The sequence below is a fragment of the Cyrtonyx montezumae genome, unplaced genomic scaffold, assembly GCF_038088225.1.
Source record: "Cyrtonyx montezumae isolate F1298 unplaced genomic scaffold, pur_monq_1.0 scaffold_8, whole genome shotgun sequence".
Classification (NCBI taxonomy): Eukaryota; Metazoa; Chordata; class Aves; order Galliformes; family Odontophoridae; genus Cyrtonyx; species Cyrtonyx montezumae.
In genome coordinates, this window is record NW_027072089.1 from 103978697 (window position 1) to 104005736 (window position 27040).

Genomic DNA, 27040 nt, shown 5'->3' on the forward strand with positions numbered 1-27040 from the left:
TTGGGTGAGACAGAGACCAGCACACCTACACGCAAGGGAAGGTGACTAGTTTTTTTTCTGGGGTTTGTACATCTCTCATCTTCCAGGATACTTTCAGGTGCTTCCCCAGACAGAAAATCACTGCGCTGCTAAAGGAAAAAAGAAAATGGAGCAAGATAACAACCTGATTACCAAAGCCATTACATCATCCAAATAGCGAACATAGTTTATTTTTAAAACAGCTGGAATCCCATATTTGACAAAGTCAAAGACAGATGGAGATTTCAGAACCAGGCTGACACTGATAAAAAGTTAAAACCTTTTTGCTGGCATAGGTACTGTAGTGGGGTGCCGAAGTCCCTGTCAGACAGAGCTGTCATTCGAAGTCCTGCTGGTAGGTTTTGATGATATCACCAAAAGCTGTGCTTCTTCTGGTAGACATGTTTCACAAGAATTTTTTTTTTGTCAGAAGAAATGTCAGTTTTCCATCCTGAAAACATCTGGTGGGTCTGTGAGCCCAGCAAAGTCACAACAGCAAAAGCTACAGGCATGTCTTAGGCCTGTTGATAGACGTTAACAACCAGAAGGGAACTTTATGTCTCTTGATCCAGTGTAAACAAGTGCAGCAAATCAGATTCTTTGGGTGATCAGACTGTTCCATCCAGAAATTCTTTTGTGGTTGGACTGCAGAAAATTTCCTGTAAATTCCACCCCTCCCCCCCTCCCCCACATGGCAGAAAGTGATAGAGACGAGTGGGAGGCTGAAAAAAAGATTAAAAAGATGAATGTGCAGTGCAAGGGGGCAAGGCTCCAGCAGAGCATGGAAATATCCTCTTCTTCACCACAAGCTCAGCCTCCAACCCGGCCTTAGCAGACACTTCTCTCCATTGTCACCACAGCTCTGTGGGTTCAGCTGTATTCATGCTGCATGCAACTGAGCACTTGTTTTCCTTTGGATTGCCAAGATGGGTGAAAGCTTGTGGAAGGTGCCTAATACCTATCTGAGCAGCATTCTCAAGAGGCAACAGTGCTGCCATCAGAAACTGAGCACTTTTCTATTCTCCCAGGGATTGAGGAGATTGTTTCCTTAGATAGCTACCATTCCAATCCAATCTGAAGTCAGGGTGCTGATTTCCAAAAACTGTGGCTAAGCCAATCTTGGCAGGAGAACCAGTGAAGAAGCACCTTTATTGCCAAAAAATCAAATCAAATCACTTATCATCATCTTCTGCAGAGTTTTCAAAGTCAATAGTTTTATTTGAATAATCTTCTATATTCACGTCAAAGCAATTTATCTTGGAGTGAATATGGGTTTCTTGATCCATAAGAATTAAGACTTCCGTGTGTTCAGATTGTTTCCTGCTCTGTGTTGTTTTAAGTCACTTAGGAAAAGAAAAGCAATAAGAATGACAGAAACCATGCGCCATGAGAAGGGAGATTCATGCTTTTCTAGGTTATCTGATCAATAATTTTCACTTTCTGAAGATTTTTAGAACTTTTGAAGTAGGCCCATTTCCCTTGTCAAAGAGTGACAAAAAAATTAAAAAATATATCAATAAGTTTGTAACAATGGCAATGTATGATGACCTGATATGGGGCACAACAAGCATTTTTGCAAAAGCCAGTCATTAAATTAATTAGCAGTATGGATGCAGAATTTAAGACAAATGGAAAAATGAACAGCAGGCCAAAAATGCTTCCTTCCTCCAAACTGGACCTGGTAAAATATATAAAGCCTATTTTTTCTTTCTTTCTTTTTTTTCTTTTTCTTTCCTTTTTTTTTTTTTTTTGCCAAAACACATTGCACTGTCCTGTAATTATCCTCACAGAAAAGACCAGCTTACAAATGCAAGTTCTGCTTCACAGCAAGACATGAAAGGGAAAAACACCAAGGAGGAGGACTTGAGTCTTTTTTTCTGCAAAGAGTTTCCAGCTCACCAGAGATGGACTGCAAAAGGACAGAAAGGTAGAGGTGTCAAGAGAGTAGTAGCATTGTCTCAGTCTCAAAGTTATAAGCAACTTTACAACGATATCAGGTAGGACAAAACTCTGTCCAGGCTCTGAAAACATGGATCCCAGCAGAGGCAGAAGGGACAAGCCACATGTAAAAAAGAAAGAAGCACATTGCACTATTTGCGAGGAGCTTTCCACAAACACTGTTAGATTCCAAAGAGAACAGTATCTAGGAAATGCACAGAAATTTCCTACTGAACAAGACTGCAAAATGTCCATTCCACCAGCAAGTATTTCTGAAAAGGGAAGATAAAGATCCCGCAAACCATTAAAGCTTATTCTTGAGCATGTATTTCCTGTATTTGGCTGAGATAATTTTTTAAGAATAATTTTTGCTTGGTCTGATTTCATCATGTACCGCCAGGGGTAGAAGGGATTATTTGCAATGATTTATACAAGTCGCAGTTCATAATTTTTGACGAGTGCTGAGGTGCTGTTAGAAGAATTCCATGGTTCTGAACTTGGGTCATTCACGAATCAGTTTCTAACAATTCCTTGGGAGTTCAGAATCGGAAAGGAATTTTCAGTATTTCCCAGTAAACAGATGGAGGCAATCAGAAGCTATTTTTCCATCCTTTTGGAAAGAGAACCAAAGAGCTCTCCAAATGAGTTTTAAAGGCACTTACTGCAAATAACTGGAAATGACAGCAGCCCAGCTTGAGAAACAGAAGCAGTATTTCTCTGTAAAGCTCAGAAAAAAAAATGGTTCTCCATTATATGCTCCTTCTGTGGGGAAAGTATACTTCTTTGGGTGAGGGCAACAAAAAACTTTGGTTCATAATATTTTTTTTGCGTAGGAATTCAAGTAGATCTTCAAAAGCTACTAGTCAACACTAATAACAAAATACCCACACTCTCTCCTCAGAGATGGACGGTCCTCTTTGGTATAGTATTTGGTAAGGCAGACATCTTGCTGAGATGAAGGAGTCATACAGCTGCATCTTTAGAAAAGGAAGACAGTGTCACTTGCGCTACCACAAACAAATGAATTTACTTGATTAAAGAACACACAGGAAGCCTTGTTTTGGTGTGGGGTTGAGGGGAGTGTGGAAGATGAGACAGCACCGATACTTGTTAGAGGCAAGTTATTTTGCTCCACTAGTTAGCTGTTAAAAGTTGTCAGTAGCTGTAATACATACGTGTTGACCGAAGTATGGAATGACTGCTTTGTGAGTAATTTTGAGTAACAAGGAATGGGCCATTAATAAATCCTTCCAGGCAGATACTGCCATGAGAAAAATATAAATATTCATTGTGAGTAGCATTCTGGCAGGCACTAAGTATGATACTTACTTGTTGACTGCGTGATGCAAGAAACCTTGTAGGATGACCATATGCTTAAAACACAAAGGATCGTAGCTAGGAATCCGAATGTCTGAATGAAAAAACAGGCAAACCACAAATACTTACATTAGATGACACATAATTCATGAACGTATGGACTCCTGTATATTCAACTATGTATTCATATGATGTTAACAGGCTAAAAATGAAGTTATATTTTACTCCATTCTGTCAACATGTTAAAAAAACATAGAAAGTTACTATAGTATAATATCAACCTATGCCATGTCAAACCAACGACTGAAAGACAGAATGAAAATCATGCAGAGGAGGGAGACAAAGCTGGACAGCAACGAAGTGTCCCACATGCTAGACTTCCCATTAGGACACCGTGCCAAAGAAAAGTCTTTTTCTGACTCCTCTGATTTCTGCTTTTTAGGCAAACCCCGTTCAAACAAGTCTTTCTCTGTCATCTGCCAGATAAGTCAGGAGTGTCTCCTACTCCATCTGCATCTACAAATAATCATTGGGACCAAGCTTGTGAAAGCAGTTCTTTATTCTCGCGCTACTGTATTTTAAGTTCTGTTGCCCACACTCAAAATTCATGTCTCTCAAGTACACTCCAGCCAACAGGGACAGAGTACATCATCCAGTACATAGGCCCAAGATAATAAAGGGTTTTAGCTCAGGAGAAATAATCTAGAACAGGGCTCTCTGACCAGGTGCAGGAGGTGGCAATGCAGAAGACTAGGGTGAAATGCTTTCAGTAAATCACAGATGTTACAATAGCCATTTGTCAGACCTAATTCGTCCTAATTCCTCCCCAAAACACATTTGTCTTTACGTGTTAAAGCTAGAGCCTTTGGTTTCAACTCACTGACAGGACAAATATTCATTTTAGTGGCGAGACTGGAGCCTAACAAAGCCTTTAGGTTGGTGTCACATTATGGAACATTCACTGAAATGAGCTAGAAGACAGTGTACCAACCAAGGCACAGGCAAGGCAAGTCTGTAAGAAAATGAAGTGATGAGATTTCTTGCACTCAACTTACACTGCAATTAAAAAAAAAAATCAAGATGAATAAACAGGACCTTACCGCTCCAGCCACTAGTCCAGTCAAATTGTAACTCTTCGATGCTGCTACAATTGATGCAATAAGAAGCAGAATTGTACCAATCAGGTAATGAAGAAATTCCTGTAAAGACAAGCATATGTTGCATCAGAAGGGAAACTTATCAGAAAAGCATTTCAGTATGCAACAGAACCAGAGCAAATTGGCAGAGGTTACTCAAAGTCAGTGGACAGTAACACCAATCAAAAGAAAAAAAAATACAGCTTTAAAAAAAGAGAGAGAGAAAAACATAAAAAACAACTGATAGGTTTCTCGGTTTCTGTTCAAAAGGGAAGGGCCAATCTGCAGTCTACTAAATGTCACTGGAATAAGATCTACTTACTGGCTATGGACTCAATCTTTCTTGTTCAGTATGGTACAGTGCAGAGGGATAAACATTTATTGCATCAAGAATGCAATTTACTCAAAGATAGTGCTCTGAGGAAAGGAAGAAGACTTGGGGGGCACATTTCTCTAGTGTACATACATGAAATGGCAGTGAGTAGCAGAGGAAATGCAAATGCTTCTACTTCTAATCAGAATGTAAGCTGGATTAACTAACAACTTCCTTTCATCAACCAAGCCTAGCAACAAGAGAGAAACCACAAGAAGCACAACTATGCAAACATTCATAAGCAACATGAGGTTCCAGAAAAGCAGCCCAAGTCTTGCAGGGGTGGCTGAAGCTCAATAATGCATTAAATCAAACATGATGCAACATTTTTATTTTATTTTTTCTGAGAGCACTGAGGCACTGCTTTCTAGATTTTCTCTGGTGTGACAAATATCAGTTTAGGAGTCAATTTTGCCTCATACTATGCAGGAGTTTTCTGTTGATTTGTGTTCTGAATCCAAATGAAGGATACATCAAGCAAAATGGGCGTCTGCAGAACATGGGTTGTTTCCTTTGTGTGGCAGGGTGTGCTGGTGGGTTATGTGCTTACTGACTTTGTACTGCACTACCAGCATGAGCCACACAAATGCCGTGTGTAAGGGAGAGAGGAGATTCCTTCTCAAACCAAAACAGAGTATATAGTCCCAAAAGGAAATCATTCAAGGAAATTCCAGAAGAGAAACAGTCTGTCCTATCATACCACAGTTTCCCTCTGCACAGACATTTAAACAACTGAGGAGGATCCTTGCTGTAAAGCAGGTTCTCAGACTGCAGCTTACTTTCCCCTTGTAACCTTGTTTCAGGTGATCAAGATTATAACTCTTGATTCTGCTAGAATAAAGTATTCCTATTACGAGGTTCTTCTGGTTAGTCCACAACGCAGCAAGCAAATCAGGTATGCTATTGCTTTCTTAGAGCCATCTGTTAAAGCAGCGTAAACATCCTACTATTTTCACAGAACCCAAGGGGTGGAGACAAGTTGTAAGTGAATTATCAAAGGCTATGTTACATAGAGAACAAACTCCTGGCACGATCAGGGGAGTGCCATTCTGGAAAAAATGCTTTTGCGGCTTTAAAAGTTGTCATTACAGAACAAACTCTTGAAGCTTTACTGATTGTAAGACATACCTCTGACTGCAGTGTAGGAATCTTGCCAAGAAACTCAGCCAAACACTAATCCTAGTTTCCCAAAGTCTCTTTTGGGCTTTTCTATTCTGTTCCAAAGATACTTAAATATTTATCTGAAAAGGAGGTGGTTGTAAAATCAGGGAATCACAGAATATCTAACAGGTCACTATGCATCCGAGAGACGTTGTCAGAGGCTACTAAAAACTGTGATCCCACAACAGGGCAGATGACTCTTCTGCTAGCTGACCTAATCAAAGCTGTTGAGGAAGTACAGGTCTCTCATTTTCTGTGGTGCTTGTTAGTTTTCTGCTAGGGCATGGGAGATGGGTGTACAGGGGAAATGGTGGAATGAGGTAGGATATCCTGCAGGAAGCTCCTAGTGAAGGTCAGGCTACAAGCAGTCAGGCTGAGGATCCTATTTCTTGCTATTGTTTAAGTTACCTATAACCATATCTAAAAGCTCCACATTTGACTTAAATAGGACACACAGACTTTATTTTGGGACAGGATGTATTACATGAATTCTAGTGTTATGATCTGCTACTCTAGTAAATGTGTAGCTAGTATGAATGACCAGAGCTAGGGCCCATCTGCTGGCACCTTTTCCCAGTTGTCCCAGAATAACACTACTGCCCTCCCTGGAGTAAATTTGGATTTATATCTGTGTAAAGGAGAGTTGATCTGATCCAAATCAGCAAAGAGACTCAGAATTACAGCATATTCTGAACTGAATACTAGTAACAAAAGCAGCAGAGGGATTTGTACATGAAAGAGAGACTATCAACACATGACAGCACAAGAAAATGAACTAGGTAATCCAGACACCAACACACAGGAGAAGCAAAAGATGTATACTGTCTGATAGACTTACTGCAAGTGGCCAGCTAACACAAGTGAGCGTCCTGTAGATTCTGAAAATGTGGATAATGTAGAAGAACAAAATCATAACCAAGTCGCACATGGTAACAATCTGAAAGTAGCTGTATGCACTGTAATCTGTCCACTGAGAATTATTTACACTGATGAATCCAACCAGCAGGGAGATCTGAAAGACAAAAGGCACATTAAAGGTTTTTAGAGCGGTGCTCAGAGGTCTATGAAGCTGACTTCAAACACAACAATATGTCATTTAGAAATAGAAGACAATCATCCGGAGTAAACTGAATGGTCCCAACAAAATGAAGGACAAAAGTAACAGGCACAAAAATGATGTTCAAAATTTGCACTTAAATGTGCCAAAATAACCATCAGAGCTGAGAAAGAGCCAGCTGCTAGAAAGAAAGCATTGCCCCAGACTGCCTGAAGAATCCACGCTGAAGAAGTCTCTATTACAAAACGAGAGGCCTCAAGCAGAGAACAGGTGCTGAATACCTGGAGTTGCAGCAGCAACTGAAGGACCTAAACCCCATGGAATTTCAGAAGGACATGGGTTGCACACTGCAGTCAAAACCACTGAGTGCTGTAGAAATGAATCTGCCCATGAACACATCTTGAGTTCTCTTTAGTGGGTGCTGGCTATAATTTAGATAACAATTTCACCCCTCTTTTTCTATCACCTACACAGTGGAATGCAAGGTAGTACTGTAGGAAATACTGTAAGCACTTGAAGAAACTTTTCAACACAGTAGTTAAAAAGTTTTAATATGTTAATTGTGTCACATAAAATCACAATTTCTGCTACTTGTAGGCCTGCAGAGGACAAAGGCTCCTTGTTTATTTATTTGTTTGTTTGGTAATTGTTTACAGGTTATACCAACCTGCCTAGCCTGAGTGATTAAGAAAAATCTACCCAAATACTTTATCATTACAGGCTTTGGTAACATGCACTTCCAGCCACTGTAATTTTCAGTTTATCCAAAGCCAGACAGGAACAGTAATGATTCACATTTTAAAGGTTTCTTCAAGACATAAAACAAACAAAAAAAAACCCCACCAACTTTCTGAGGAAGCCTGCACTTCAGTACTGCACGTACAGTCATCCTTCAAACTCTTGACCAACTCCATCCATTATCAGAATCATTTAATTAAAATTAAAATGAAAAAAAAAATCCTACACCCAAACAACGTAGCTCAGATTCTTCCTGTAAAGGAGCCAATTCATTCTTACAGCATGATGTGGCAGTTTGGACAGAGTTTGATCAGAATAGCAATTTATTGTGATGTTCTGATGTATGTATAGAGCTTTTGGTTGCACTTGGGCATGTGTATGTTTAGCCTGTCCACTTAAGCAGGTGAAATTAGGTCAAACATATAGCTGGAAGAATTTGAGCTATGCTGTTTGGGTGCTGAAATTCTTTTCCCCTACATATACCTTCCAAAATGAATGACAGAAGTCAGCCCCTGCCTCCCCAACTAGTTTCTGCCCTCTAGTTTGGGAGTTCAACACTAGCAGCATTCCACCTGTTTGGTGCTCCCCTCTGCACCATGTCTATTCTCTGCCTCCCAACCCAGATCTCGCAGGTTAGCCACTGAGTTATCCTAAATGCACGAACTCTTCCATTTTATGTATGGTGGAGATTTCAGAGATGCTACGTTTCTTAGAAGACAACAAAGGAATGCTCTCCACAATTCAGCATTTCCTAACTTCTGGCCAAGTTCTTGAATTTTGAGATCTCCAAAGTCATGGAGAACAAGGGAGCAGCTAGGACTGCAAAGGAAACTACGGGAAGCAGAAGCCAGGCTGTCTCAGGCTACCATCTCAGATCCCTGAATCTGAACATCAGCTGAGCTGAGACATATGACAGAGCTGTGGGATAACCTGAACCATCAGGTGGAGATCAGCAGGTCATTTACCGTATCACCTAAGAGATCATCTGCAGTGATGCAAGACATGCTGCTAATAATTCAGAAAGAAAATGAAAATCATATTCAGTGAAATTTAAATCTGAAGTAAGACTCAACAACAAAGCCACAGCAAGTGCTGAATCCTGTTCTTGGTTCGAGATGGGATGAGGACAATGCTTGTCTAAACACCAAAGGCTAAAAAGAATCTCCCTTATTCAAGTGCTTCCACAGTAACTGGTCTTCAGTTTTTACACTGTACTAACCAAGAAGTGAGAGCTAGTTCACAGAAATGTTAAATATGCCTATTAGCTCACTTCACACTTGAACCATTTCCTTTATCAACTTTTTTACTCTATACAAAGAGTAAGAAGGACTGGGGCCATGAAGTACAGCCACCATCCAAATAAGCAGTGCTTGTAAACCTTGCTTACTTTATACATCACCAGATCTAGTTCTTAAGCATCAGAAGTTGAAAGCTTGGAGGCATAAAAGTGTTTTGGTTTTTTTTTTCCTTTTAGATTGCAGGTATAAAAACTTCAGAACAAGCAGAAAGAAGAATCCAACAATAAGATCAGAAAACTCATCTGAGGCATTGGATTCCTCAGAAGTAAGATCCAAGGTAAAACACACTCTGAAGAATCTGACCTGCTCCCAAGAACACAGTAGAATCTTGGATTTACCAAATATGCTTTCCATTCCAAGTGCCAATTAAAACAATGCCAGTAAAATTAGCAAAGTTGCACCCTCTGTTATTTTCAGATGTGCCTCAGCTTCCCTTATAGATAGGAAGAAATAACTATGGGGAAGAGGTACTTCTTTCAAATATTTCCTTTCTTAGCATAAATTTCCCAGCACAGGATTTACACACAAACTCTCAAGGGAGCTCTGTGATCAGAGGCAGATACTGCTGTTTCATAGGACAGGCACAAATGGTACAGGATCAAGAACTTCATATAATGCTACACCATGCTCACCACACAACATTGCCCATGTGGCTGGCAGGTACATTCAGAGTTTAAAACTCACCCATGAATGAATGAATGAATGAATGAATGAATGAATGAATAGTAACCAATGTAGCAAATAGAACCATAGAATATTATCTTTCCTTTTAAAGGTGACAAATGCCAAAGTATCAGAATTTATCATGATATACATATATAATGATATAGGCAATGATTATATCTCACTTTTTCCTCTGTAATTTGTTTCCAGAAAACTTGGGAGTGAGCAGTAAAATGATTAATATGTAAGTGTCTGAAATACAGATTAATACATACCTCAGAAGTCAGTTTGTAGCACAGATCATGTATAGATGAATAAATACATATGGAGAGAGAAATGAATGGCAAAGTGATCAAATGATCAAATGTTATGAGCATTCCTTATGCATCTGTGCTCAGAGGAACAGGTTAATACACCTTGAAAATAAAACCTAGAGGCACAAAAAAATCAGAGCACTGCCATTTCCATTTCAGTATAATATTTCAGGGATTGTGAAAGCAGCAGACTTGGACGCCTAAGCCAGCCGGCCAATCACACCAGAAGTATGAGTTAAATGTTGGTCAGTCTTATTTGAAAATTTCAATGCACTGCACAAAATGTAAGCAGGCTTCACATCTGCATCACACAGTGGTTGAGAGACGTGTTGCAGGACATTATTTATACGTTTTCTGGCTTCTGAAAAGCAGCATAAAGAACATATGCATCATGCAATTTCAAGGGGGGATTCTGCGGTTTAAGTTAAGCTCTGGATTTATTCTGTTTCACAAAAGTTGATTAGCTTAAACTAATTCATTTCTTGACTTTCCATTGAACCAGGTATTATAGCTGAGTCATCAGGAGTGTTCAGGGAAGCCAACACGAGCTAAAGGCAGTCAGCAAATGCCTGGAGGCACTCAACACCTTACCAGAGTGAACAAACACTATGAAAGAAAGATAGTAAGAGTCCAAATTCACTTCTCTATTTTGAGCTGAAGAAAAGTCGACCAGCTCCTCTGCAGTATGCTAGCCCTTGAATAGCAGTGACACAAGCTCTCAAGCCTAAACACCACTTTGATTTGAAGTGAGCACAACTCTACCAAGAATGAAACACTTGCTTTTGCCTAATACGGTCTTTCTTCAGAAGTCAGTCCATGTTCCCTAAAAAAGGATGAACAAGCACAGATATTTAGTGTGTGTTAATGGGAGCTGGGACATAGTTCGGGAGATCTAATCCTCAGATCAGGGACCAGGGTTTACACTGCTGTTGCCTTTACTCAGTGAGGGCAAAGCTTAAGACCTGTTCTACTCTCTGCTGTGGTTTCACTTTCTGAGTGTAGCAGACACAGGCCCTGTCAATCAGACATCACTAGGGCTGACAGGAAAGAGAGGAGCTGCAGTTGCATGCTTGTTTCAATCATGCAGGAAATAAAAGGTGTGATCCAGTTATGTGCTGTGCGCTCATAGCAAAAATCACAAAATGACTGAGGCTGGAAGGGACCTCTGGAGGTCATCCGGTCCAATCTCCTGCTCCAGAAAGAACACCCAAAGCAGACTGCCGAGGACTGTGCCCTTTTAAGATTCTGAATATCTCAAAGGACTGAGATACAACATCTCTGGGCTACCTGTGTCCACATCTGATTATCCTCACATTTTAAAAATAAAGTTTCAGGCTTTTTTGGTGCTCTTTCTTGTTCAGATTGACTTCCTTGTGTGCACTGCCTCTTGTTACTTCACAGAACACTGATGAGAAGAGTCTGGTTTCTTTTTCTTCACTTCATCCCATCAAGTATTAATCACATTGATAGGATCCCCTGATCCTTCTCTCCTCCAAGCTGAACAGTCCCAGCTCTCTCAGCCCTTCTTCATGTGAAGGATGCCCCAGTCCCTTCACCATCTTTGTAGCCCTTTGCTAGACTCCCTTCAGTATTTCCATGTTTCTCTTGTACTGGGAAGCCTGGAACTGCATACGCTACTCCAGTGAAAGGTAGTGCAACTCTCTGGTGTATCTGACACTCCTCCCAGTTTTATATCATCTGAAATGGCTGAAGGTGCACACTGTTACACCATCCTGGCCATTAATTAAAATCTGAGCAGTGCTGGTCCCAATATTAAACCCCTGGGATACACTAGGTCTCCAACTGGACCTTATATTACTGATTCCAGCACTCCAGGCCTAGTCATTCTGACAGTTTGTCCACTTATCTAACCCATAGCCTGTCAGCTTTCTATAAAGACTCTATAGGAGACAAGACCAAGCTAAACAAAATCTATTGCTCTCCTATTGCCTACCAAGCAAACCACCTCATGGTAGAAGACATTAAGGTTGGTGATGCATGACATTCCATTGCTAAATCCATACTGACTACTCCCAGTCACCTTCAAATCCTTTAAATGTTTGGAAATACTTTCCAGGAGAATATTCTTCATCACTTAAGCCTCCATCTGCATGCTGTAAAATGCTACTTTAAGCATTCCCCGGAAATGGTGCTCATCTTTAAAAACCTGCTCTGTTTTTCTTCATTTTTTCTTGTCTCTGTCAACCAGCAAAGAAAAAAGAACATCTAAATAAACACCACTGGTCATTCATTACACTTAGTAAAAAGAATTAAAATATCAAAACCAAGAAAAATGTGTACTGAGTCATCAATCATAGAATTGTTTGAGTTGGAAGGGACTTTCAAGTTCATGTAGTTCCAACCCTGTGCTATAGGCAGGGATACCTCCCACTACACCAGGTTGCTCAAAGTTCCATCCAGCCTGGCCCTGAATGCTCCTGGGGAGCGGGATTCGTGTCTCATCAACCTCACAGTAAAGAATTTATTTCTAATATCTAGTCTAAATTTACCCTCTTCCAGGGTAGATTTACTGCCTCTCATTCTGTCACTAAATGCCTTTATAAAAAGTCCCCCCCCAGCTTTCCTATAAGGCCCCTTCAGGTACTGGAAGGCAGCTACATTCCCCTGGAGCCTTCTCTTCTCCAGGCTGAAGAGCCCCAGCTCTCTCAACCTGTCCCTGTAAGAGAGGTGCTCCAGCCCTCTGATCACCTTCATGGCCCTCCTCTGGAGCTGCTCCAACTGCTCCATGTCCTTCTTGTGCTGGGGGCCCCAGAACTGGAAACAGTACTCCAGGTGGGGTCTCACCAGAGCGGAGTAGAGGAGTGGAATCACCTCCTTGAGCTGCTGGTCACACTTCTCTTAATGCAACTCACGATACAGCTGACCTTCTGGGATGCAAGCACACATTGCCGGCTCATGTTGAGTCATCCATCAATTGACACTCCCAAATCCTTCTCCTCAGAGCTGCTCTCAAGCCATTCTCCACCCGACCTGTACCTGTGCTTGAGATTGCCCCAACCCAGATGCAGGACCTTGCACTTAGCCTTGCTGAATGATTTCCTTAAAGAAAGTCATTCTACCACTGGTGGAAAATTCAACAGAATGGAAAGGAGAATAATGCCTTTGTACTCTGAAAAGATTACACTTAGGAAGAAGATCCAACTTCCAATAATTCCCATGGCAAACACACACTGGAGAAAAGGCCTTTGGGATTAGGCCCAGAAACTGTGGTACTCCTGGTTTCAGATGGCTGAAATTCTACCTAACTCCCTGCACTTCCTCTTGGCTGTCTGTATTCCTGCAGATGCAATTACTTCACAGAAAAAGCTCGGCCCCAAAAATCCTATCTTCACAGGAGCAGGCTGGATGTGACACTTGAGACCAAGCAAGCCAACAGCACAACCCTCAGCCTCTCTGGTCACTAGATCCTCCTGTGAGAATCTGTAGCTCCCATGGGCACTCAGCACTGCTGGAAGTCATGCCCCCAAGTCACTGTGAAACTGCCCAAGAACAGTGGGCAGTTTCCCTCAGGACTAACGGGTTGAGCCCATCTGCACAAAATACAAACAAACGTGCAGGAGAGCGAAGATAAGAACCTGGACCAACCTCACATGTTCAAAACAACTTACTAGAGAATCACCTTCTCCAATGACAGAGCAGGCAAGAGATTACAGATAATGCTTTCCTCCTTAATTCCCCTGAGGGTAGCAAAGGAATCAGAGAATATAAAAGGACCTTTTTTCCCCTCCACATACCCAAAATGCTGGCTGGCACAACTGAGCATTTTCTGATCATGTGATAGAAGACTGTAGTTTATCTGACCACAAACGATTTTATAACGCAAGAATAAATCTGTGCAAGTGCTTTGTACAATCTTTTTCTAGTGTCACACTTTAATGGACGTAATAAATAAAGTTCTGACTTTATTGCCAATACTTAATTCTTTTGTAACATTTGGAGAGAACTAAATTTTCTTCAGACACAGCTACCTGCACAAATATAAATCCAGCATGATCTCCAATATTGGCAACATTCTATAGAGGAAAGCTTAATATTCTGAGCATTAGAGACACACTTCCACAGACAAACACTGACAGAAGATGGGAGGAATTGAATGTCAGTGCCTCTTGAGTACTAATCTCAGTTTTGTAACTTTGTTATCATTTAGATTTGAGTAAATAACATAATTTTCTACTTCAGCTCTCCCATTCATTAAATAAGGGCTAACAGAATAGAATAGTTCAGTTGGAAGGAACATTGAAAGACCATCAAGTCCAACTGCCTGACCACTGCAGGCTAAACAAAGGTTAAAGCATGTTACTAGGGGCATTGTCCAAATGCTTCTTGTGTACTGACAGGCACAGGGCACCAGCCACCTCTACAGGAGGCCTGTCTATTCTACACCCTCATGGTATAGAATCTTATTTCTAAAGTCCAGTCTGAACCTTCCCTGGTGCAGCTTTGTGCTAAAGTTCTTCATCTTCCAAACACTTTAGATGTATAAAAGAAGGCAAAGATGTTGAACACTGCAAATAAACAGTCAAGGTGTTTATGACTCTAGGCCAAGATGACTGTTTTCATTTATAGCATGAATGAGAACAGAACAACAACAACAAAACCAAAACATTCCACCAATAGATTGATGCAAGAGATAAGCGTTAATTAATAATATATGAAAAAAATCCTACAAAATCCAAGGGGGGTGTCAGGGAATAAGTAAAAGAATAGGAAATGTTGGTCTTTTGGAGTTGCTTTTGGGTTGATTCATTGCCATTACTTCACACAGTTAAAAAAAATGAGTTTCCTTAGCTTACTGTAAGTGTCTGTTTCCTGACTATTGTCACTTGAAATCCGGGAATAAACTCACTAACTCCAATGTGGTGCTGGTAAGCAGGCATTCTATACTTACAATGTTGGATGTGCAAGGGGTTATCTCCATCCTAACCAGGCACACCTTGAACAAAAGACCTTCAGCTTATGTATGTTACTTGTGTTACATATGCAAAGGTTTCCCCTGTGCGGTATTTACGTATACAATAATCCCCTCCAAAATCATTAACATAGGGTCCTGCCTCCTTGCACACGCTCAGTGATTTTGGGTGGTGGTCTCAAGACCCTCAGGGGATGAAGTAAGCCGTCCTCTTGACTGCAAATTGCCCTCCGCTTGTTTTTTCAAGTTGGCAGTTTTCCATAGCATGTTTGCAGTGATGAGCATATCTTAGCTCCCTGTTTTTCTAACCTAGTCATAAGCAGTTTACTTTAGAAGACAGGAATAGACCTTGTAGGGTGATATACAGGAGAAGGGACCCACACTGACCTAGATAACAATTATATACCGGGTTCCATGAGTAGATAAAGGATGTTCTGCTTAGCATCAGGCAATTAAGGCAATCATGTTGTGCTTAGTATCAGACAATTAAGACAAGTGTATTTTGCTTAAGATCAGCTAGTTTTGTAAAAACAAGTATTATTCAATTGAGGATATCACTGTCACTTACTTCGAGAAAATTCTGATATTATGTGTCGCGAAGGAAACACTCAAAATATATCCCAAATAAACTCCTGTTTTCTAACTGGAAGCATAAGCTGTGAAGTTCAGGCCACTATTTATCCTCTTGACCGTTCCTGACTGCTTTTTCCCATGTGTTATCACTGGTCTCTATCCAGCTGTTCTTTCACTACTCCAATAACGCCCGTGGAGTAAGGGTTACCCTTTCCCACTGTGCCTGCACAGCACCCAGTACAGCGGCAGTGTACTGGGTCTAGCTGAGAAGGAGTTAACTTCCTTCACAGTAGCTGACATGGTTCTATGGTTTGCCTCTGTGGTTAGAAGAGCGTTGATAGCACATCAGTGTTTTGCCTACACAGTGGCAAGGCTTTCTCTTTGTATTACACAAAGCAAGCAGGCTGGGTGTGGGCAAGAGGTTGGCAGGGGACACAGATGAGCCAGCTGCTCCAGGTGACCCCAAGGATACTCCAGGCCACGTGATGCAGTGCTCAGCAGCATGCTCAGAGGAAGGACAGGGGGATGGCTCATGGCTACTGTGTCCATCTTACCGAGCTTAGAGACTGCTCTCCAAGGAAGTGGCAGGGCATCTGCCTGCCAATGGGAAGTAGTGAACAAATTCCTCTTTTTGCTTTGCTTTCATGTACAGCTTTTGCTTTCCTTATGAAACTGTCATTAGCACAATCCATGAGATGCCTTTCTATATTCTCTCCACCCCAGAGGAAAAGGAAGCACATGAGAGCCAAGGTGTGTGTCTGGCTGTGGCCAGGGCCAGCCCACTTCACTGGTTCTCCAGGCCTGGGACTTCTAGCTGCTGCTGTACTACCAACAGCAGTACTAAAAACCTTAATTCTTGCAAGTCCCAAGATCATATCCTGAACTGATAGGTTGAAACTGCTGTCTTGCCACGTGATTTTTAGCTAAGGACAATAGATTTCTTTTTCTATATGGAAAATAGGATGTGAAATGCCAGCTAAACTGCTGAGTTGAAAGATAAAGGAGATAGGAAGCAAATCTGCATTGAGATACACAATTCCAGAGAAACACTGTAACTCTTAGCTCAAAGATTTCCAGTAATACCACAAAACATACACTGACACATATAATCTACCCATCACTGCATTATCTTTCCGTTTAGTTATTCTACTATGCAATATAAAATCACTTCCTTGCTTTTCTCTGCATATCTTTTCTTCCTTGGCTATACTCCCCTCTGTTCTGCTGCCCCATATGAAGTTTTTTCATTCCATGAATTTTTTTCTTTTTTTCTTACTATTCCTCTTTCTTCTTTGCTCCCTACATGACACTCTGTACCTCCTCTCCTCTGTATCTCATTCTTTCCAAAGAATCCAAATTTCCATCTATGCATCTGAAAACACAATACTTCCCCCTTTTAATATATCCTAGCTATCTTCTCCGTGTCCTTGCATCAGGACATGCATAGCAATTAGGTAACTAAAAATATTTCCTGAGGAGCACAGTTTGATGTATTTAAGCCAAAGCTGTCAATGCCGAAAGCAACTCCTGGCCTTTCTACTCAGCCACTTTGTGTAGTACCATCACAGAGCACTGTAAGGTCAAAGAAAATTGAAGAACTGACACAGCAACACAATGATTCTGTCTGTGCTTATGTCCTTCTCTGTGTATGAATTGTTTTTCCAGCTGTTATCTGTTCCATAATTAGCTCAGGGACACAACAATAGTGTCAATGCAAGAGGAAAGTTGACAGAGGGAATGGTGCAAGCAGCTGGGAGAAGAAACAAGGATACTCCTTCCTGGTGGCAGTGCCAGACAAGGTGCACATGAAACTAGAAGCCTCAGAAGCCTGCTAACCAAAGTGCCATGTACTAAGTAGGTATACAGGCAAATGAAGCACGGTCTCAGAGTACCGTTCAGGGGAAAGAGGACAGGGGACAGGACTGAGTATGTTACTACATCTGTACCAATACTGTGGGCAGCAGCTCTCTTTTACCAGCCCCCAGCTTGTAGTTGAGAGTGTGAAATATCATGAAATGTTTTTCTTTTCCATCCTTCACTGGAAAGGAGTTTAATTCTCTAGGAGACAGAAATAAGTTTTTGGTTGGTTGGTTGTTTTTCCCTTGATTGATATAAACAGCAGTGCAAGGAGACTTCTCCATTGCACTCGGTAGAGCACTGGGGAACCACTGTACTTCTTAAATGCTTCCTCCTCATTAGTCTAATTCCTCCTCTCTTAAAACTTACCCAGGTTCTGTACAGGCAACTGTACAGAAGCTGTCTGTCTACAGATTGGGAGTAAGGGACAGTGGTGACTCACATCAAGTTTTATTAAAGCCTTTAAAAATAAGCAATATAATAAGAGCTAAATGCTTCTTTTATTTGACTGAAAAAAGTCAAAGCTTTCGGCTTGCAACATCAGTCAAAACAGAATGTGGAATTTTCCATCCTAAACATGCCAATGAGGATAGCCATGCCCTCTTTAGGTGTCCTGCACAGAGAATAAATGTCACTGACTGCAGCTGTACTACCACCATACACTCACAAATGTTACACCACAACACAGTGAAGAAACATCTACATTATTAATTACATATTTTTGGACAGAATCAGGTTTTTGAACAGCTTCCCAAAGCAGTAAGATAGACAAAGCTCAGGTCAAGGTAACAAGCATAATTCATTCAAGACCAGTTCAGCTAAATTAAGCAACAAAGCTGGCTGATGCTGTAACCAAGATCTTCTTCCAGAGGAAATGTGAGCACTAACAGCTAAGCACACACTAGAAAGATTCAAAAAAGGAAAAAAAAAGATAAATAACCCAGTCCAGCTAGAGCTTCACTAATGACAGATGAAATCAGCAATCTTTAAGTGCGTGGATCTGTGAAGCAGTCAGTCTTCGGTTGCACAACAGCATCTCAAGCCCCTGTGTCTAGGCAGATTTCCTCTTGTCTGGCTAGTCTGCTAAAATAAGGATGCTGCCTGGCCTCTGATAAGTGACTTCTCTTGTGCACTGCCATCCACAGCTATTTATTGAAGATATGAATGGTGGGAGGGTGAGAAGAAGGCAAAATAATCTTATTTGACCCTCTGAGACTCAGATAAGAAGACAAGCCTAAGTACAAGGAAGCGGTATTCTCTGTTTAATTATTTATCTGTTCTGGCACAGGGACCAGTGACAGCAAAGGATGTGGGGTAACAAAAGAACCAGCGTGTGAGTGACATTATTAAATAGTCCTTGCTGCAGGATGGTAGCCACAATTACTAAAAAAGCCATTCTCTGTAACAACCAGCTAAGTCATGCCTACTGCAGGGCACAGTGCAAGCAACACATCAGTTCCACCACTGTCAGCTTAGTCAGCTCTGCCTCACACCCCAAAGCTGCCTGCACCACCACACCACGCTGCACTGAAAGACACCATGCAGTACTGAATATCACTAGCTGAAAGCTGAGAACTTCACAGTTATACAGCAAAGAGCAAGCTACACTCTCATCTAGCAGTGAATTAATTCAAAAGAGCAAGGCAAGTTTGTTAACAAGAGGCTCATAATTTTATTTCCTTTCTCTCTAAACCAATACTAACAGATTTAGGCTCTGCTATATTTTATAAATCAAATCCAATTTAAAACACTTCAACTGTAAAATCATTATCCTCAAGTTTTTCCGATCTATGTGAAAACATACGCACAGCACTCATAATACTGAAGCTATATGTTAAGATCTAATTGAGTAACAGTGCACAAGTGCCATATACAAGTCACAAACAATTCCCAGAACACATAAAACTCATTATGAAAGATATCAATGGCACAGCTGACTTTTAACATCTCTGCAAAGGATATGTCCAGAATTCTAAATACAGTGAATGTTCTAGCAGGATTTTAACTCTGGGAAAGGCAACGGTTTTCCCTCTAACTCTCAGAGATGTCTTACGCCTTTCTAGATATCCACAAATCCTAAAGATGCTGTTCTGGACAAGGCCAGATCTTTATGGTTCATGAACATCTCACCTGTCCATCTATTGATAACATAAGAAGTTGCTCCTTGTGCATACAACAGCCCCAACTCCAGCACTCTCTCCCAGCTCACCTGCCATACTTTCTCTCAGCCTGCCACGAAGAAATACTCGGAGGAGGAGCAACGCACCTGTGAAACCACCATTCTGAACCATTCTCATTGTACATTCGGTTGTGCTTTTTGCCCTTTAGATAGCTGATGAAGTCCCATGTTGTAAGTAATATGCAATGTAGGAAGAGTTTAATCTGTACATGCGAGCTGGAGAGCTCTTGTATGTGAAGGTCATGGCTGTCTAAAAACGCATGCAGCAATCATGCATGGCAGTACCACCCACAGAGGAGCCCACGCTGGCTGGCCAGCCAAGCCTGGCTGGACTGTCTGTCTGCATGAAGTCCAGTGTTCGTGGCTAACAAACACCCCCCCAAACTCTGCACAACAAACAGCAAAGCCTCCCACTTGACCTGAGTATCTAATACGTATCTACCAGCACACACCTACTTTCAGCTCAAATGAGAACATACAACACAGAACCAGCACCACGTGGCAAACAACTTCCTACTGATCTATCAACCCAGAGGTGTACAAAACAAAAAGTGTAAGGAATCTCATCTTCCTGAAAGCTGTTACTGAGATAAAGAGCACTTTACAAACTGCTCAGGAAAGTCTCAGTGCCCACGCCTGTAACCCTCAGCAAGCAATGAACACATCCCTCTCCTTACGGATGCTGCTCACAACATAACTCGTTGTCATTGTCTGAGGCATTTATTGCTTGGCTGACTCAAATCTTCAGTTAGCACCTGCCATCTCTTTTCCCAGCCCCAGAGAATACCACACTGACATCTGGCAATTGCACAGAGAGCTGTTAAAAAGCCTGTATCTGTCATCTTCAGCAAAGGCTTTGTGAGCCACGGCAACAGAGCCTTAAGCAAGGTCTCCTCAAACAAGAGGAGAGTGTTAACATCACTGAAGTTTATGTTGTTAGCTGTGCTGGTACATCATAATTTTTTATGAGGAAAAAAACAGGTGAATGTTCCCCAAAATCCTAACATCGTGACAATTTCCATGTCAACCAGCATTGTTGCTGGATTAGATGGGGCCTTAGCACACAGAAGAATGACCTCTTCTAAGTGCACACGTTTGATGCTTGGCAAGTGATAATAGATGAGTTTCCCCAGTGGTACCACTGCTCAGCAGGTCACACAAACATGACCTTGCTACTAGGAAGCCACGCTCAAGCTATCTACAAAGGCTCAATTAGCCAGCAGGTGACAAACAGCAGCTGGGGACTGGGTTTTTCCCTTGCAGATGAGAGGCCTCTTCAAGTGGCCTTCCCAGTTCTGGGTGAATGTGATTACAGACTTGCACGACAGCATCCTAAGCCTTTCTGTAGTTCCACAGTTGCTACTGGTCATCTCAGGTTAACACTGTTAACACTGTCTTTCCCTCCCAGCTGTCAGTGTTTGTTTCATGAACTCAGAAATGGTACTGAAATAAAACCAAGCAACATTCCAAGAAAATTCCTCTTGAAGCAGCTTCTCAATCTTGTCATTGTCACACTTCTGTTTTCCTTGCGTAGAGCTATGAGCAGAAGCAGCCCTAAGTACAAGAACAGCACACCAATTTGCTATGGCTTTGAAGGCTGCGGCCACCTGGCTTGGGCCAGCCAAACATTCCTGTACTCACCATTGCATTCATCAAATTCTCAGCATAGCAGCAAAGGAAATTGTTTCAGCTGTAATGATTCCCTCAGAACCTGAGTTATGCAGAAATGAAGAAGCACGCAGACGTGTGGAAGAAAATCACAGCAATTTTAAGGTTTGATCTCTGCATAGAGAGAGCAGCAATTTCTGGCTGCTATACTTTACATCTCACCACAAAAGAGGAGGACAAGCCCGCAGTGCACGTGATGTGAAACAGTGCAAAGGAGAGGCTCAGCCACAGGACAGAGTGAATGCCCCACAAGCACACCCAGGGGAGGGGAGTGCAGGAAACACTTACTCATAGTAGCCAAACACTGTCTGGCTCTGGGGGCCGATACCACTTCACCCAGGTAAAGTGGAGCTGTTACCTAACACTGTCACGGTCAGGCACACTGCCCTGCTGAGGTATGTCCATGGCTCCCATGATCATGATGAGGCACATGGGCTGCAGGTGCAGGATCTGCAAGGGCATTTTCAACATTTTTAGGCTCCAAGCTGCTAAAGATCACACTTGAACAGAACTGATCCACTAGTTTTCACTTCCCTGTGGCAGGAGAAGTGAATGTCCAAAGGGACACTGTCTCCAAAGAAAGAGGAGAGAGGATATGGCACATTAATACCTCCTAGAAAAGTCACAGAGCAGTAAGAATCCATGTTTTGCACCTTGAACAACACACAGACATCATGTACACCTACAGAGACTTTAAAACACTACAGCAAACCTGACTTCCTGTGTAACACATGTGCCAGAAAACCACTGCCAGTACTTCACTCTGCTCTTTGAAGCATGCTAAACACATCTCAGGAGATGTGGTAAATTTCTAGGCTTCACTTCCTGTTTTTTTTTCGTTTCAGAAAACATGCCTTGTTCAGTCACAGCTACACCAAGAGCACTACATGCCATGAGGTTACTAATGAACGTACACCAATGATTCCTAACGGGTGGGTCAAGTGAACAAGGCATGACAGCTCCAATTCTGTGATTGCAGGAAGCCTCTTCTGGAAAGAAATAAAGCATTCATTGACACATTTGGAACAGAGATTCCCTAATATTCAAAAACAGCAATACACTGGACTTGACTTTTTAGCCTTCTGGCAGAAAAACACAGAAACTGAACAATTAGACAGAGAGTAACACAGTGATTAAACCCTTCTCTAACAACAACAAAAAACAGAAAAGGACTAAATTCTTAGCTTGTGGTTTGAAGCATGTGGAACCAATTCACGCTTATGCAGCTCCTGCCATTCTATCCCAGACACAGGCTCCTCCTGACAATAGTCCCTGTGGCTGCACTGTTCCATCAAATCTCTTATGAAAGAAGAAAAGTACAGGAGAGTTGAAGTAAAACTACATCAGTCCCCTGGTTTGGAGTATTGCACAACCTTGTAAACAGCTGCATCACTGCAGCTGAGAATGGCAGCACAGGGAGAAAATTCCTTCCACTGTTGTTGCCTCTGAAGTTTTGACCCATCAAATAAAACTGTGTCGGCCTACCACCAAACACTACTTAGCACACAGGGAACACACTGTCTGCTCCTGGCTCATATGCAAATACCTGGGCAGAAATTGTATGGCCACCCATAGCAGAGGAATGGAAAAAGTATGCCTGGCCAAGCCAGCCTGTTGCAGTGATCTCAGAGTGTAAATAACAGGACTTCCCAGACCCATGGATTTTAATTACGAGGCCTGCGCATTCCTCACTCAAATGCTCTTGCTTACTTTTGAGCCACCTATGACAGAGACAAGCTTCTATCTCTGTGGTCAGTATCCCAGGCAAGGTCACTTCACTGCAACATCTGGCAATCAGCAGTGAGCACCTACAACACATGCCTGACCTTGGCCTGAGAATATAAGTTCAATTCCTTATTCTTCAGCCAGTAATATGTCACACAGTTTCAGGCTGAGGACAGCCACACATTTTCAAAGTGTTTTTCCTCATTTATTACTTTACTATTTCCTCAAATGTCTCCAGTATGAATTTTAGTTTAATACATCACTGTTAGCTAGAACAGCATCATTTTTCCTGTTCTCTGTTATCAGCTGGGATGAAAATACAAACACAACACAGCCCTGTTTGAGGGCAAGCTTGGCAGGTCAGCATCTGGCAACTTTCAGCCAAGCTTGTTACGTTTAGCCCTTACTTTCCTTGGAAGAACTATAGACAGAGCAATGGTGGGAGAAAGTTGAAAATGCAATCTATGTAAGAGATAAGACAATTTCAACATCTCTGCACATCTCCTCTGACTAAACAACCTTACTGTCATACAAGCAAAGTCATACACCACCAACACGCTGCAAAGAACTAGATCATTTACTTCTATCAACTCCATAGTCAAAAGAAGTTTTGGGTTCAAAGTAAAAGATTTTAACGACTTGAGAGCTACTGCAACAGCATTTGCTTTTGTACATTTCCTTTTTCTATATCAAGAGTTTTGATTAGGAATTTTTCTCTTCTACCAACAGAGTTTGCTTTCTTCTCATATTTTAACATCTTCTGAATGCAGCTCCCCAGTAAGTTTGGCTCACATCATCCCACACATTAAGAAGTTGATCTTGGCTCTAACAATCTAGCTACCAACATTTTTTTTTGTCTTTCAGCATTCAATGTATTAATATTCCCTTGAATACCATTATTCAACTCTATGTTTGTATGTAATTACCCAGAGAAGTTTCAGCAAACTTCTGTGTAGATCAGAGACTGCCTGGTGGCAGCTGAGTTGCACTGGTACCCAGAAAGTCCTTCAATAAAATATACCAGCAGTAGCACGAACACAGAACAAACATGCTTCCAACAAATCAGCACAGTCAGTGGGATGTACTGAAAAGTGCCTTACACGGCAAATTTTGGCTTCATTTCAAATTCAGCCCTTCTGATCATGCAGATCATGCACACAGAGACACACATCCCTGCACTCAGTGAGCACGCTGCTGCTCCGGAGCCACAGTGCGATCCCACATGTAACACCACGAATACAAAACACACTGCAGAAACTGCCAACACAAAAAATGGAAGGGCAATATTCAGGCTAAACCAGTTGACGTTGGATGCTGAAAATACTTCATAACTTCTTGTTGAAAGCACAGCATGAATTCCGACTGGATTTTGGAAATGGAGTCCCTGTTAACATTAGCAATGTTTATACACACACACAAAAAAACAGCTTTCAAACTGTCTTACTGCCACGTAAAGCACATGAGTAACAACTATTTTTCTCCTCCACTGTATTTTCAAAATATCTATATGGAGCCTTCCATGAGTATTAGAAACTCAGGAACTCAATGCATAAAATGTGCTAGCTTCTCAAAGCTGTAATTATGCAAAATAAAGGAATGTACATAGTATTCACTCCCAAATTTCAGTCTGTACTAGATGCTACAGCCAACCATGAACTTTCATATTACCCAGAAGAATTCAAAGGGAAAGAACTGGTAGCATGGAGTCAGTAATGATCAGATTCCTGGACAAGCTCCTCATCTTGCACGAGACTGCTGAATTTTAAGCCTTGTGTTAAGGTCCTTCCCACAGAAGAAAACCAGTGACATTATCTTCTGTTTCCTTGGTACAATTACCCTAGCATGTCGGTGCCATCTCTTAGATTAATTTCATGCACACAATCAAATTATTTATGCTTATTTTGGAGCTTGCAAACAGCCCTTAGCATTACTGTAAATGAAGAAATAAAAGTGGTTGCTTCTTGTTCTCCCTCATATCATTTACTTCCTGGCCAAGGGGACTGAGGAAGAAAGAGAAAATAGATGCAGTGGTGCTCCTTCTTCATAACTACAACCATTCAGAAGCCCAGTACACCATGATGTGCATTGGATGTCAACTCCAAAACAGCTTATCTTTGTCAGCATAAAGGTTCTCCTTCATAGTAAGCCTGCAGTCCCACCATCCCCATTAACACTAATCCAGGAATGGTTACAGTTTCATCATAGAGAATTCCGATCAAACACAGAGATTGCAAACACTAGAAGAACTGCATGCTAATAAAAGCAGACCCATACATATAGTGAAAGTAATCTCTGAGAAATTATACATTTCAGATAAACGTTGAGGAGTTCATCTAAAACTAGCCTGCCCTGGTCATTTCTACACACTGCAGCACGAGCATTTTGTTTTCTTCAGAAACTGAGACGACATTACCAAGATAACACAACAAAAAAGTTTAATCTGCCCAAAGTTCCTTGTATAACTGAAGCAATTTCTCCTGGTGTTATTTTTGGAAGTTGGAATGTCGAAAAATGTAAGAGGGTAAAGTTGAAAGAGTGCTCGTGGGAACTTGCTGAATCAGCACAGAAAACCACTGGCCTAAATTCTAACGATGCTGATACTGAACAGCATTCACAAAATGATATTTGATATAAAATATGTTAAATGTTATGCTATTACAAACACACATTAAAATACATTTATATACAAAAGTATGTAAAGCATACACCCCCTCTACCCACACACACCAAACCTGAAACTTCAGCACAAATCCGCGTGCTTTTGAGAGCTGTATAACGTGGTTAAGTGTAGCGAAGACACACCGGGATGGACAGCACACAGGACTAGGTCCTTCTAGTCCATAAAAGGAATTGTTCTTTCCGCAGTGGTGAAAATGAAAAGATAAGCGGGCTGCTAGTTAGTCAGCAAAGCACAAGCCTACAGTTTTAGGAGTGCAGGGTCACTGGCAATGGAGGCATGTTCCAAAGAGCATCATTTTATCTCCTGGAAACACAGTCCAGATCCTCATGATGGTTTGGGAACAACCCAAGAGAAGGTAATGCAGCAGACTGCTGCTGGCACTCCTATTGTGCCGAACTCAAAGTGTGGGACAAGTGCAGCTCGGCAGCTGCAGGTAGCCATGCCCAGCATCATTACACCTCTCCTTGGGACTTAAGGATCTGACACGACTGCACTGTAACCGAAAATGATTCGTAACTTTTAATCTCTGTAATGGGTTTTCCCCCCATTTCTGGCTATTTGGTGATACGTCACCACTCGTGGCCCACCTGGAGCCCGGCCTTGCTGGCGGCCCTTGGCCTCGTCCTGTCCCAAAACTTCCCACAGCAGACGGACCGCTGATGTGTGACACCTGTTGCCTTCACGCCGCTGTGCCAGAATTATGATTAATTACAAAGACTTGTTAACGCTCATCACTAGCACTGGCAGCACTCCGAACAAGCAGCGTTCCCCCGAGCTGGCACACATCTGTCTGCACCAGAGGAGGAAAAGCAGAGCCTGCTTCTGACTGGAGTTCGCAGTTGGCTTTGCGAGAGAGCCTGAGCTCCTCCCGCCAGCTGCGAGAGCTTCCGAGCAAACACCGCCGTTTCCCCCCGGCCCGGAGGAGCCCCAAGGCGGCCCGAGGGTCCCAAGGCCACCCTCCCCTGCCCGGTCCCGTACCATCTGTGCCACCTTCAGCATGCCGGAGCACGAACGGAAATAGGCGCCGTCCACCAGCTCCGCGTCCGAGCCCGCCGAGGAGGAGGCGGCGACCGACGGCGGCGCGGCGGCCCCCGCGCTGCTCACGCCGGTGCGGATCACTCGCGCCCCGTGAGACATAGCTCTGCTCCGCTGCTCCGCTGCTCTGCCGCGCCCCGGGCCGGGAGAAGGGGGACAGACTGCACGGGACGGGGCGGGGCGGGATGGGAAGGGAAAAGGAGGGCGGGCGGCGGCCCGCGGTCGTGCAGGGGCCGGGCGGAGCGGAGCGGCGCGCCTCCCCGCCTGCCGGGCGGTGCCCCTGGGCTGTGGGGCGGGACGCGGCCCGGCGGCGGTGGGGGAAGCGGAGGCCGGAGTTTTGCGAGCGGTGTTTGCCGGAGGGAGCCGTGCTGGAGCTGGCA

General features: G+C 42.4%; 1 protein-coding gene across 2 annotated transcripts; it reads right to left on the minus strand.

The window, feature by feature from the left end:
* Positions 1-1328: 1328 nt before the first annotated feature.
* Positions 1329-26822, minus strand: CMTM7 (CKLF like MARVEL transmembrane domain containing 7). 2 transcript variants are annotated; one of them, XM_065752136.1, is made up of 5 exons: positions 26616-26822; positions 6782-6955; positions 4374-4472; positions 3286-3367; positions 1329-2933 (listed from the first exon to the last, which is right to left on the minus strand). In XM_065752136.1, exons 1-5 carry the CDS (start codon positions 26760-26762, stop codon positions 2920-2922), a joined length of 516 nt encoding a protein of 171 aa, XP_065608208.1. In that variant the 5' UTR covers positions 26763-26822; the 3' UTR covers positions 1329-2919. The 2 variants fall into 2 exon arrangements, with proteins under 2 accessions (XP_065608208.1, XP_065608207.1); XM_065752135.1 differs by having other exon boundaries at positions 26604-26822.
* Positions 26823-27040: the final 218 nt, after the last annotated feature.